General features: G+C 43.4%; 1 protein-coding gene across 5 annotated transcripts in view; it reads right to left on the bottom strand.

Moving 5' to 3' along the window:
* CA8 (carbonic anhydrase 8) overlaps window positions 1-7,422 on the bottom strand; it is a 95,482-nt gene extending 88,060 nt beyond the window's left edge. For all 5 annotated transcript variants that reach the window (XR_009449701.1, XR_009449700.1, XM_059673118.1 and 2 more), the window contains exons 1-2: window positions 7,031-7,422; window positions 5,643-5,834 (exon numbers count right to left, since the gene is read on the bottom strand). Coding sequence is in view for 3 of the 5 variants with exons in the window: in XM_059673118.1 (XP_059529101.1) it covers window positions 5,643-5,834; window positions 7,031-7,130 (292 nt within the window). In the remaining 2 variants the exon portion in view is untranslated. The remainder of the gene's footprint in view (window positions 1-5,642; window positions 5,835-7,030) is intronic.
* Window positions 7,423-14,521: the final 7,099 nt, after the last annotated feature.

Raw genomic sequence — 14,521 nt, 5'->3', positions numbered from 1 at the left:
ACTTGCCAGAGGACCTCAGACGGGAGGCTGCACTGGCCGCCCTCCAGGGCCCATTGCACTCCGAGACTCTATGACTTTAGCCCCTTTCCCAGACTCACGTGCTGTCTTACTGGAAAGCAGAACACTGAACCGATAGCATGTAGTCTGCATGAGTGCACTGCTTACGGATGCATGTTGTACAAGAGAGGGGGGCCAAGGAGGAGACCCTGAGAAACCCCATTATTTAATGAAATGGAGAATCAAGAACTGGAAGAGAACAGGCAATAATCAAAAAGAAGAAGAAACATCAGGAGGTGATGTGTCGCAGAGACCAATCTGAGAGAGAGTTTCCAGAAAGCCCACTGCAAATGCAGCAGAATTAAAGTATGTGAAGAAATTGTAAGAGCCCTGACCGGTTTGGCTCAGTGGATAGAGCGTCGGCCTGCGGACTCAAGGGTCCCAGGTTCGATTCCGGTCAAGGGCATGTGCCATGGTTGCGGGCACATTCCCAGTGGGGTGTGTGCAGGAGGCAGCTGATCGATGTTTCTCTCTCATTGATGTTTCTAACTCTCTTTGCCTCTCCCTTCCTCTATGTAAAAATTCAATAAAATATATTTTTAAAAAAAAGAAATTGTAAGTGTCCACTGGTTGTGGGATGAGAAGATCATCAATTACCTTGGTTTGGGAGCTCCAGCAGGGGTTGGGAGTGAAGGGCTCATGCTCAGGGCATGTCTCAAGTTTAAAGTAAGGCAATATATCCAGATGGGTTTATATACAGGCACTATATCATCAAAATTATGTTAAAAGCTTTAATTTAGTAAGTGTCACCACTTAAATTATGCTACAACTTTTGTAACTCTTTTTGGCAATTCTTTTTTATTGTTACTATAAACAAAGCAACAACAAACCAAGAAAAAACAAAAAGAAAGAACAAAGTAGCCCAGGCCACTGACAGCCTCCGTGAGGCCAGATGTTTCAGTGGGGTGGGGTGTATGAAATGAGTTTGATTTCTTAAAATAACTGTGCTTATTCTATGAATCTTCTATTTAAAAAGCCAGCACCCAAGAAAACATAAATGTATATTATTAAGAGAAAGAAGTCAAACTGAAAAGGCTACATACTGTATGATTCCAACCCTGTGACATTCTGGAAAAGGTGAGACAATGGAGACCAGGCCACTGACAGCCACAGTAAAAAGATCTGTGGCTGCCTGGGGCTGGGAAGAGAGGGAGGAACAGGTGGAGCACAGAGGATCTGAGGGCAGTGAAACGCTCTGAATGACACCACAGGGATGGAGACATGTCATTCTCCATCTGTTCCAACCCAGAGAGTGTACCACACCACGGTGATCCCTCAGGTAAGCTGTGGACTTCCGCAGATGATGATGTGCCAATGCAGGGTCACCAGCTGTCACAGATGTGCACTCTGATGACACTCTTGCCTGTGGTCAGTAACCAGCTGCAAACAGCCAGCTGTGAGCCCCCACGCGCCCTGCCCCAGAGAAACAGACAAAACCTACAAAGGCTCCTCCTACAACATGCCAGGTCCCTACCTCATTACACTCCTGTGACGTCCACCAGGCCATATTCCTGCCCAGGCGCACAGAACTTCTAATCCCCTCTTCAGACCCACTCCTAAAAATGAACCATGAGCCCTAGCTGGTTTGGCTCAGTGGATAGAGCGTCTGCCTGCGGACTGAAGGGTCCCAGGTTCAATTCCGGCCAAGGGCACATGCCTGGGTTGCAGGCTCGATCCCCAGTGGGGGGCATGTAGGAGGCAGCCAATCAGTGATTCTCTCTTATCATTGATGTTTCTATCTCTCTCTCCTTCTTCCTTCCTCTCTGAAATCAATAAAGAAATATATTTAAAAAAAAAATGAACCATGAGCCAGCTATCACTAGACATTTGAGAAAACCTCCAATAACAAAAGAGAGCAAAACAAACAGAAGAAGGAACCCAGAATAAACAAACACGTGATGGAGAAAAAAAAGCAACACAATGACCTTGTACGCATATATGTATACTCCATGGACACAGACAATAGGGTGGTGAAGCCCTGGGGGTGGGGGCGCGAGCGGGCTGGGAGAGGTCGATGGGGGAAAAGGGGTATTTGTAATACTTTCAACAATAAAGATTTTTTTTTAAAAGAAAAGAAAAAGCAATACACAAAGAATGGAGATAGATTCTGCACTCATGAAATAAATGCTGGATCCTGGATGTTAAAAATTAAAACAATTCCTAGGATAAGCACAACTTCTCAGAAATTAAAAATAACTAGCAGAAGTTAAAAGTTCAGTAGGAAATCTAAAAGATATACGTTGAGGACACTACAGAAAGTAGAAGAAAAAGACAAACAAAAAATAAGATTGAATGAAAGAAGAAGGAAAAATCAGAACACTTATCCATGAAATAATATAAGAAAACTTCTGAGAAATCCTGATTGAAGCAGCCCACCTAGTACCCAGCACAGAGTGAAAAAAGAACCAAACAGAACATAGGGTTGTAAAATCTCAAAGCAATCGCCACAAAGAGGAAATTGTAAAAGCTTCTAGAGGAGGGAAAAGGTCATATAAAAGAATTAACAAGCAGGTTAGACCTTTCGACAGCAACCCTGGAGGGCAGAAGAGCTCCTGGTAATGCAGCAGTGACATCCAACATCTGAGGGCGAACCGTTCCAGCCCGGGCTGCTTTGACCAGGCCAACTCCATACAAGTGAGACACGTGCAAACACACAGGTCTCCCAACAGTTACCCTCACGTGCCCTTCTCCTCGGGAGGTTACTAGAGGATGAACTGCAGAAGGGAATAAACCTAGAACACCCCTTGAAATGAGTTAACGACCCCACAAGAGCACATCACAGCATCTAGAAAACACAGGATTGGACACGGGAGACAAGCACAGGGACTTCCTGGGCCTGGGTTCCAGGGAGCTGCAGGGCATGGCCGTGCAGCAGGCCTGGAGAGCAAAGGGACCAGCCGGGCAGGAATAGATGGAAGAGAGGCCTGGAGGGTGGGGGAGGAAGGGATGGATGAGAGGGAGGGAAGGATAACCTGATATGTGTCAGTAACCAGGGAGATCTGCCATCTGTCAGAGACTTTGAAAATGAAATCATGAAAGATCAATTTAAAAAGTAAAAAAACAAAAATACATTAACTCGGGGGGGGGGGCATGTTATTCAGTAAAGAAAATAGACTATAATCTCAGCCAGAAATAATAGCTACACAATCATAATAAGAACACTGAGTATTAACTTCTGTAGAAATTATAATTTAAGTATAGGGACAATGGAGAGCAAACCACGATGTGGGAGGGGAATAAGAGAACTGGCCTCATCTTCAGAAAAGGGAGCCCACAGCTCTCCCGGTATTAAGAAGAATGGCGGTGACAGCAGGAGAAACAGCTAAGGGCTGAAAGTGATTGCCACCAGGACAGAAAGTGTTAGGTGGGAGGAGCAGGTTATACCCCGAGGCAGAGAGAAATACAGTACGAGTCAACTATTTCAATTCTATTTAGACTCTATTTTGATAAAACTTGCATTAAATAAATGAACGGCAGGGGCTTTGGGCTTGCAACCTATCCCTTTAAGAAGCTCAAATATCCTAGAAAAATAAATAAACAAACTGGTCCAGACATGGAACTTTTTGTTACTTTAAGTTTGGGGAAACACTGAAGAAGTTATCGTAGAGGCAGAAAGGAGATGGGCATCTGAAGGAGCAAGTTTCCCCTGAGGAGACAGGAGGAAGGGGTCTGGGGCCTGTGTATCCAAAACAGGCCTAGACAGACCAACAGACGGCTCTTCCTCAGTGATCAGGGGTGGAGGATGGAGAAGAATCAACCGGCAAAGAAAGCTACTTGAGGAAGACACATACCTGAGGTGAGAGGGCCAACACAGTGCTGGACAATCTCTTTTTTGAGGCGGCCAAGGGAAGTGTTTGAGAAGTTACCAGAAGAAAACGTTAACCTCAATTTGATCTTAGCGCAGGACAGACGCACGCTGTGTCTTAACTGACAGCATTTGTACTCAGTCATTCCTCTGTGCTCTCATAAAGCTTTCTAACACCATTGTCGTGTTAACCCTAGTACTTTAAAGGATTGTGTTCCTACTAAACTATGAATCCTCAAGAACCATCTTGTCCATCTATATACAACCAACACTGACTCACAGTAGTGCCTGACAGGAAATGCATTTCTGTTGTACAGATAGAGAAATATTGTCTTTCCAGCAGTACGAAAGCATGTCAATACACCAACACACATGTATTACCTTAAAATGTTTTTATAGGTCAGAAGTCCGTATTCAGTAATTTTACTGTACATTTTTAAAAGAATACATACTGTACCCGGTCAGAGTGACTGAGTAGTTGAGCATCAACCTATACACCAGGAGATCACGGTTTGAGATTCCTGGCCAGGCACATGCCTGGGCTGCGGGCTGATCTCCAGTGTGGGGCGTGCAGGAGGCAGCCAATCAGTGATTCTCTCTCATCACTGTCGTGTCTGTCTCTCTCTCCCTCTCCCTTCCTCTCTAAAATCAATAAAAATATATTTTAAAATAATAATAATAATACATAATGTCCCTTCATAGGTAACTCCCCCCTACACAAATACTCTGATTTATATTCAAATTTGCATCTGAAGCTGTCTCTCTAAGTATGCATGCAGCCTAGACTCTGTTTTGGGCGATGCCCATACTTTGACCTCAGAAAGGCAGAGAGGGCTGCATGAACCTCTGACTACCTCATGGCTTCTAAATTAAAGCTCAGGAACATTCACAATGAGTCAAAAAGCCATAGTTGTTCTTCAATACCTGCCCAGCCTAATAAGTAATCTCAAGATTTTATGTTTTAAAATATCAAACGTATTGACCCAGAATTTGAGCATAGTTGGTCTCTAGTAAGTACTTCCTATCATTTCTAATTTTACACTCTTCCTAAGAGGGAAATAAGTAACTATTCACTATGAATAGCATAATATTAATGCTAATTTTTAGAATTGTTTTCCTCTTCCCCGCATTTAGGCTAAAAACCAATTCCCTTGGTAACTGCCCAACACCCTTTTTACAAAACATTTCAGATCCACCTCAAATAGGTTCAGATGGGGAGAAGGGGAATTTAAAAATAAAATAAATACATAAAAGCAAAAGCTGTGTTTACTAGTTAAATCTTTTGCTGAGTTTAGAGGATATTTTTGATTGCTATTCATTAAAAATGTTCTTGTCATTAACATAGTAGAAAAAATAAATTTGGAAAGTCTACATTAAATGCCAGATAATGTCAATAAATCCTAATCTTTAGTTTTACAATGCAGTAAAACAAAGAATTATAATTATCCAAATGATTTAAGCTAATCAACAATTTAGGACAAAATGCAGATTGATACACCTGTGTACACCTGTGTACACCTGTCTACAAATCCCACAAGGTGTAAGTTGACCAACTAAGATTGTTCGAGTAACATCATACAACATAAAACAACCAAACTGGCATCTTCATGACCTCATCCTTTCAAAAATAATTCCCCAAAATGCACCTTGTAACATATAAGGGTACCTGACAATAGAGCTATGTTAGTTCTACCCTTAAGGTCATGCAAGCTAAAGGAGAGTTCAACAGCCCCAAGATGACTTGAGTTTACGAGAGTATGCAGAGCATCTTCTAAAATACCTGATTTTGACTTCAGGATAACCTGAATGGTATGTCCATCATTGGTGACCTCACAGTCTCGGCAGACTACATAATTTGGCGAGAGGCGGACATCCAGCAGTGAGGGGTCATATCTGGCTTCCCTTGAATTTAGGTTAATGGGAGACTGGTACTCCCCATTCGCATCAGGAAACACCAACCCCCATTCAACACCTAAGGACAAAATGAAGCACATTTATAACAGGTTACAAAAAAAGTTACAGTAAAAGTTAACATGTTAAAGCTAGTTGAAACTGTTTATAATCCTTGACATCATTAAGAGGATTATGACTACCATCTCTACACAGATGAACTATGGTAAATGTGTGTGAATTTTTGCATTTATACTTTGTATGATCTAATAGTCTCCAATACTACATACAAAATCCTGAACTAACAAAATATTCTGCTTGTAGTTGTCCACAAAGGGGTAGTAATTTATGATTAAGAAATTTAGGTCATCTTTAAGGGATCAGAAAAAAAGTAATACCACAAAGTTTTTCTCTGCTCATCCGTTATGTGCGATACTTGGGGAAAACCCTGTAACTCTCCACATGCTTAGTGAGAACCCAAAACAATAAATCTGATGCTAGTGAATAAACATCTCTTCTCAAAAATGCAAATACCATATGTTGAAGTGTACATGTACACATACCTATGTGTTCACTCATATATACTCTTTCCATATTTTTGTAATTAAAATTATAAACTACGCTTTTTTTTTTCAATAGATGTAGTCAACATCAGCACCAGGGGTCGGCTCCATGAAGAGACCTACATCTTCAGGGATAAATTGAGGAATCTAAACTTTTTTAAAAAGAGTCCACCCCCCTCTCGCCAAGCCACTGACTCAGCCTGAAATTGAGGACGTGTCTGGCATGAGCGGAGCCTTGCTAGCATCCTTCGGGGAAAGAGTAGAGGCAGAAATACATGCTTCCGCCAGCGAACTCCTCGCAAGAAGACACGAACAGATCCACCAACACTGTGTTCCCAAGGGGTGGAGCAAAAGGTAGCGCCGTTCCTCTTACTACTCAGAAAACAGGATAATGTCCCAGCCGCAGCTGTAATGCTCGCCCTCCGGGTGGAGGCAGTGCCAACACCTGCCGGGCAGTAAGGCCAGGCTTCCCAACGCGGACACAGGTAGCAGGCCCGCCCTCCACCCTGTGCCCCTGTGCCCCGAAACCGGCGGGGGGACCGGGAAAGTGACAAGGGACCCACGTGGGAAAGCGAGGACCCGGGGGTGCTGGGAGCGCGAGAGAGCTGCGGGGTGCGGAGCCGCGCGCTGGGCGGGACACACGCGGCGCGCAGCCCCCGAGGCGCCGTCCAGGGACCCGGGCCACGTCCACCTGCGGCTGCGGCGAGCGGGTTACCTTCTTCGTAGCCCCACTCCACGCCCTCCTCCTCCTCCTCTTCATCCTCCTCCTTCTCCGGGAAGGCCACGGCATCTTCGATGAAGCTCAGGTCAGCCATGGGGAGCCCGTGGGTCCTCCGCGCTCTGGCTGGCGGTGCCTGCGCCCCCGCGGGGTCAGCGGGCCGAGGGGGAGCGGGAGCGCGGGCGCGTGGGGCGGGGCGCGCGTGGGGGAGCGCGTGTGCGAGCGGGAGCGCAGGTGGACGGGCGAGAGCCTTCGGGGGGAAAGGCGAGGGGTGTGGGCGCGGGTGTGGGTGGCCGCGTGGGTGTGAGCAAGCGCGTGCGACGGGCCCGGGGCGCTCGGGCGGTCAGCGCGGGGAGCGCGGCCCCAGTCTGGGCGGAGCGCGGGGCAGCGGCAGCCCCGGGAGCCACAGCGGCGAATTATAAACCCGGCGGGGGCGTGTCTGGCACAGGAGGACCCGCCCCCTTGGCTTGGTGGCCTGTCTTGGGGCGGGGGAGGCGGGGGATGCGGGGAGGGTAAGGGGGGGACCGCAGGAAAAGGCCCTGGGCGACCGCGCAGAAACCTCGGAAGCCGCTGGGTCCGCTCCCTCCCCGCTCTCGCCGCCCTTCCTGAGCCTCCCGCCTGCCCTCCACCGCCCCGTGAGTCACCCGGGGTCTGTCCTCAGGACCCTGGTGTGCAGGGCCCAGCCAGGGCCTTTCTACTCTTACTTATTTTCATCCGAACTCCAGGAACTACCAAAAGAAAGAAAGAAAGGGGGTCGTGGAGGAGAGATGGATTGCCTAGGGCAGGGGAAGAGAGAGGGCTGGGAAGGCGCATACGCTAAAGAGCGGTCCCCCACTCGGAATCTTTATTACTGAGGATCGATTTTCTATCTGTCCTTGCAACACAGTGGAAACGAGTATGGAAAAACTTCCACGAAATTTGTAGTTCCTAAAAAACATTTAAGAAAAAAAAAATGTTTTGTTGTTTTAATCTAGAGAAGTAAATATAATTTGGGGATATTTTTCCATTAAAAACAATATATTTCCGAGGCAAGCGTAGTGAAAGGCAATAAAGCGCATTTGTTTTTAGTTTCAGACCCCGGGGTGCTGGTGCGGACTGGCTGGCTGTGTACACAGCTCCCGGTCGCCTAATGAAATCGTGTAAATAATGAAATGCACACATTGCATAACAAACAGGAACTTTCCTGATCCAAGGAGGTGGCATTGCTACCTCCCAGCCCCCTGTTAATGACTTCAGCCCCCTGTTCCCATACCTTTTAAACGCTTTAGCCAGCAACCCCTGAGCAGGTAACACCACTTTTTTAGACGGTATCTGTGTATAATAAACCCCGATGTGGGCCTTCAGGAAAGCTTGTTTTTATATGCGCTGTGCACTCATTAAAATGTCTGTTAGCAGTTTGGGTCGTGGGTTCCTAAATCATACCGTCCTTATGAATGCTTCATTCCTCATATAAAGACAGAGATGCTCAGTGTGGGGATTTGGGGTTCTGTTGTCCACTGCCTGCTCAGCCCTCCCCTTTTTTAAAAAGCCACTTCACAGGCAATTAGAATTTCTCCAGAAAATGGATTGGGACTGAAAGGGGGGAATTCAACAATCTGCCACTTTCTCAAATGTTTAGCAAAATAGGTGAAAACTATTGGTCAACCTTAGCTGTGAGGGATTTCCTGTAATTCGAGTAATTTGTCTTTCTCCTTAACACCACACCAGAAAGGCCACCATTCAGAGGACTGAGCCACAGTCTGGGAGAAACTAAATTCTTTCTTTACTAAGTGTCTTCTGGGTGTTCTTTAGTGAGTAGCCTCGCTCCTCTGCACCTTAGTGAGCCAGAGCTTGACAGAGCAGAACTCTATCCTAAAGCTATAGCTTTTTTTTTTTTTTTCCAGAGAGAAAGGGAGAGGGAGAGAAAATCATTGATCAGCTGCCTCCTGCATACCCCACACTGGGGATGGAGCCCGCAACCCAAGTATGTATCCTAACAGGGAATTGAACCTTGACCTCCTGGTTCATAGGTCAACGTTCAAGCACTGAGCCACACTGGCTGGGCTAAAGCTATGGCTAGTTTAAAAAAGAAAAGAAAAGAAACACTACCCCAAATATTAACCACTTTCTTCTAAAGGAACATTTCATTTCTTTCTCCTTTCATGAAAACTTTTTCAGAATCTTGAAAGTTTTATAAACTTTCTTTTAGAAATATGTCCATGCATTCATCAAATGCTCCAGCTAATGGACCTCACTGAAGGTTCCATAAAATACTTTTGCCACCCTGAGTCCATCAGCAATGTTCATTTCTCTCTGCCCCCAAATGTATGTAGATGCTACATCATAGCCATGGTGTGACCACCAGTTGTATTTAAAGTGTTACGTGAATGATAGACATGTTTACCAAACCAGAGGACAGGAAAGTCACCATGGTAAAAACTCCGCTTTCCACAAGTAAACGGTGTGCCACATTTATAGCAGGTAAGCTAAAAGACTGAATTGTTAATACTGAATTTTGCCACTAACAGATAATTTCGCATATAGCCAACAATGAATCACCATTCATACATGCAGTTCACTACCAGACAAACATGTTTATCCGCATTTGTTCTTTCTGAATTTTTCAACATCATGTGTATAATGTAACTCCTCTCAAGCCTACGGTACCCTGTCCATCAACATATGAGCCATTCCACTGTACATCCAAATATTCAATTAACAGCCTTAATTGCTTTGAGACTATATGCTTCAGATTTCTGCTAATTAACAGCACCTTAAGACCTTCTCTTCTCAGGTCCCTGTACTATATTATCACTAAAGATGGAATTTCTATTTCTAGTTATTATAAGGTATCTGCCACCATAAAACCTAAACACACAGATCAAAGATATAGGGCAATTCTTGGATTTACAAAATAGAACAAGCACACCTCAATCTAATATCAAAGAATCTAAAAATATCCATGCTCTATATTTGAACACAAGTACTCCGCATATCCCTTTATATGGTTTTAATGTATTTCAACCTAAGACCATATTCGATTCCTTACATTATATTATTTACTTTTAGTGTTTGCATAACTAACACTACACATCAGTAGCACAATTCATTTTTTTTATTCTTATTGATCTCAGAGAGGAAGAGAGAGGGAGAGAGAGAGACAGAAACATCAATGATGAAAGAGAGAGAGTCATTGATGCCTCCTGCATGCGCCTCATTGGGATCGAGTCCACAACTCAGACATGTGCCCAAACCAGGAATATAACTGTGACTTTCTATTTCCTGGGTCGATGCTCAACCACTGAGCCAGAATGGCCAGGAAGTAGAACAATTTATTAAAACTAAGGCCTATATTGCTAATTACTGTTTGATATTAAGAGAATATAAATAGAGGCACCTAAAAGAGACAGACTACCTACATGTCAAAGGAATAAAGAGAGAAGTATGGGTCCAGCACGCCATACCCACACACACAACCCTCTCTTGCCAATCTTTTCTCACCAGTTACTATCTTACCAAGCTTTCTTACTATGTTGGTGGGTTCTGGCCCTAAAACAGGCATAAGTAATTATTACCTTCTTATGTGCACCTCATGATCCGGGAACACCTCAAGGATAGAGCTAACATGTGCACGTCAGATGACTTCTCACCAGATTGTAAATCTCTGAACTTAAATGACAATGAATTATGTTCCTTCATAAGCCCTCAAGGAATGCACAGTTCCCTTGGGGAGGGGTGGGAAGTAAATAATTAACAATAATAAAGGCAATATGTTCAATGGAGATGCAAGTACCATTACATCTAAAGATGATGCAACTCATATGCATGGAAACAATCCAGGATGGTTTCTTGGAAAAGATATCATTCGAGGCAAACCAAAAAGGATAAATAGGATTGGGGCGGGGGCGGGGGGGGGAGGGGTGTGCACTGAGTGAGTGGATGGCATTCCAGGCATGAGCAATGGTGCTGAATAATGGCAGTGCTTGTTGAAGACCAATTCTCTCCTCAAGTACCTCCTGTGACCTGTCAAACCCAATCCAAATTACTCAAAAATTGAGGGCTTCAATGGGCTCATGCCTGAAGTAGGACACTTCTCTGGTTGGTTACTTTGTTAGCCTGATTTTTGTTTTGTCAGTAAGACCATAAAAATTGTCCTCATTATATACATTTTGATTTTTTGACGATTTCAGTCTTTTGTTTTTAAACCAAAAAGCTCTGATTCTTTCTCTCTTTTTTTTTCTGCATGAAAGCTGATGTTTATTATAATTACACTGCATCTTACCATCTGAGTAGAAATCTTGCACATGAATCTTTTGATGTAAAACAATTGCCCATCAAGACATACATATAACTGGTAAAGGTAGAGATATGAACAGAGCATAATAATATACTAACAGCAATTATATAACATTTGAAAGATTAACAGTATTGTTCCCTTTCCCTTGCCCCTACTCTCTGGACAAGTGGAGAGTGGATGTTCAAGGTCACTGTCATTCATTTTTCACAGTCTGAGGGACCTTTGAATGATTTAACATAACCATATGGCCATACCGTTTTAAAGGACATTAACATTCCTATTAAGCTCTTGAGAATTTTGGCCCTTCGTAAGTGTCAGAGAAGAGATATTCTGCAGATAAATTAGGATCAACTGGATGCATAATATACCAAGTGTTTGGACTCATCTGTCTACCTCAGACCCCATGGGAGGTAATGGAGTTAATGAAATGCTGTTTTCTATTATACAAGAATATCTGATAATTTGCTTAGCCTCTCTCTTGGCACAGAAAGTACTGCAAGATCTGACATTGGTGATCACAAAATTGTAATCTTCCAAACCTGTCTCCACATTTTACAAATAGGAAAACCAAGGCTCAGAGAAGTGAGATATTTTCCCCAAGTCAGCCAGCCAGTTAGTAGCAGAGCTGGGAATAGAATTCAGGTCTTCTGACACCCAGCTTGTTAGTCTTTCTACTTTATCACGCGGAACTACATTTTTAATTGAATTTATTGGGTGATATTGGTTAACAAAATTATATAGGTTTCAGGTATACAATTCTATAATACATCATCTATATATTGCATTGTGTGTTCACCACCCCTGATTCTTTCTTTCACGTTTATTTCTTTAACAGATTAATCTTATACTTTGCTTACTTAAGTTGATCACACCCTAATTTTATTTGAGCTCTTCTTGGTCTTTTGTCTTCAGAACCATCAGCTTTTAGTCTTAGAGTTCAGTGTAGCTGTGGCAAATTGTATTGTTTCCGTCATTCACAGCCCCTCTTTGTGATATATTATACCTCATAGTTTTGACAAAGTACATATGGGCAGAAGTGTAGGCACCACTTCCTAATAGAAGCCTTAGCTGCTATCGTGTGGTTGCACCATCATTGTTGTCCCTTGGCCCCAAAATTACCCAGTCCACGAAAGGCACTGTTCCTTCAGTCGGGATCCAGGAATGAAACAGACCCATGGATCAGAGGGCAGACAACCTGAAGTCAACAACATGTAATGTGGAAATAAACCTATGTTTTATAAGCCACCGAGATCTGGGGGTTGTTTTTTATAGTAGCATAACCTACCAAAAGCTGACTATTACAGTAGCCCATCAGGTAAAGGTGAGTTCAAGGGTAATTTTTATTTGTTCAAATGCTTTTCTGCATGTCTTTTTTTTTTCCAAAATAAAAGTATCTCTCTGGCCTGCAAGGACACTAAACAGTCTAAAACAGTACCCTTACCAACCCCTTGCCAATTTCTTAGAAGCCCTGGCCCTGACTGGGATCCTCGTTACCTCAGCACTCACTGAGAAAGCTCTAACCCAGTGGTTCTCAACCTTCCTGATACCCCGACCCTTTAATACAGTTCCTCATGTTGTGGTGACCCCCAATTTCATTGTTACAAATTGAACATAATTAAAGCATAGTGATTAATCACAAAAACAATATGTAATTATATATGTGTTTTCCGATGGTCTTAGGCGACCCCTGTGAAAGGGTTGTTCGACCCCCAAAGGGGTCGCGACCCACAGGTTGAGAACCGCTGGTTACTAACCCATAGAAAATCCCCGTCTCCTGTAAGTACCCATGGCCCATAGCTCTCTTCACTTCGCTGAGATCACACCAATTATGCCTGCAGCCCTACACCTACTTCAGCACCAAGATGGCAGCTGCTGAAGTTGGGATGTTTGAGGTCACTATGTTGGTGACTCTGAAATCCACCTTTTCTCAGGAGCCTTCCCAGCATTTGCCAAATGAAACCCTTACCCAAGTGGTTTCCCAAGTGCTTCCATAACACCCTGTAGAGATCTCTAGCCCTGAAATTCTGTTGCAAGTACGAATTTTATAACCACCTTCCCTCATAAACAGTGAGCTCCCCAAGAGCAAAGGGTTCATCTTTTTCCTCTCTGTATCCCCCGATGCAGCACGGAAGAGGCACTTAGGAATTCGTTTCCCTGTGCCACCAGCCATACAGTGGTCTGACTAGCCTTTGTAGATATTAGTGCAATAAAAGTCTGACGACTAACATAGAGGCTTTCAGGGTGCAATGGGGCCATAAAAAAAAGAGTAATAACGTTTACTTGGTGGCAGGTATGTCAAGAGGGGCTTCATAAAGGACGCTGGGTCTGGCAAGATAAATAAGTGCTCTTTTGCCCACAAAAGGGAAGTGGAAAGGAGGTCAGGACAGGCCAGTTAAAAGGAAAAACAAACAAACAACCAACAGTCAAATATAGAAGCCAGTGTGGGTTCACTTTTTGATCAAGATTATTTTCCTTTTTATAGTGTGAATAGTTTTTCTATGGTATAAATATAAGTGCAAAATGATATATTTAAATAGTCTGTCTATGTTTGTTTTAGAGATTATTTTAATATTCATGACATGAAATAAAATACAAAGTAAATGATATGCTTTGATGCACACATACTGTTGAAAGAACAATTCTAAAAATGTATTGAGCCCTTTATACATTAAGAGAAGACGCAGTGGCCAAATTAGAATGGCCCCTTGGCTACACCCATACTTCCGTTCCCATAGCAAACAGGACACCTCTCCCTACAGCATGCTTTTGGCTGTATGAAATGCAGGAATGCCTATCTTGCCAGATGGCAAACCAATTCACGGGAAAAAAATAATTTGAGCACTGTGGTTTTCTCCAAAGACTCTGCCATGATTTCTACCCTCCTGTAGGCACAGGCTGCTCTTCCCATTGAGGGAATTAAGTGCCTACTTAGCTGTCTAAAAATGCTACTCTTCAAAACCAGGAAGCATTCAAGATGTCCTACATTAAATATTTCCATTCCATACAAAGTTTGTGTAATGAGGAGGAATGGGGACACTAATGAAACACACAAAGCAATAAACATTTGTAACACTGATGGAGTACAGCACGTTTGCTTTATGATTGGAACCACATTGATTAGGTTTCACTGAATATTACTTTGAGCCTCGTTATCATAACATCGCAATTTCATGTCATTTTGGATCTTATGTCAAAATGTGAGAATTTAGATT

This window comes from Myotis daubentonii, chromosome 17, assembly GCF_963259705.1.
Source record: "Myotis daubentonii chromosome 17, mMyoDau2.1, whole genome shotgun sequence".
In the NCBI taxonomy this organism is placed as follows: domain Eukaryota; kingdom Metazoa; phylum Chordata; class Mammalia; order Chiroptera; family Vespertilionidae; genus Myotis; species Myotis daubentonii.
The sequence above is the reverse complement of the archived record's forward strand: the minus strand, read 5'-3'. Positions and strand labels throughout refer to the sequence as shown.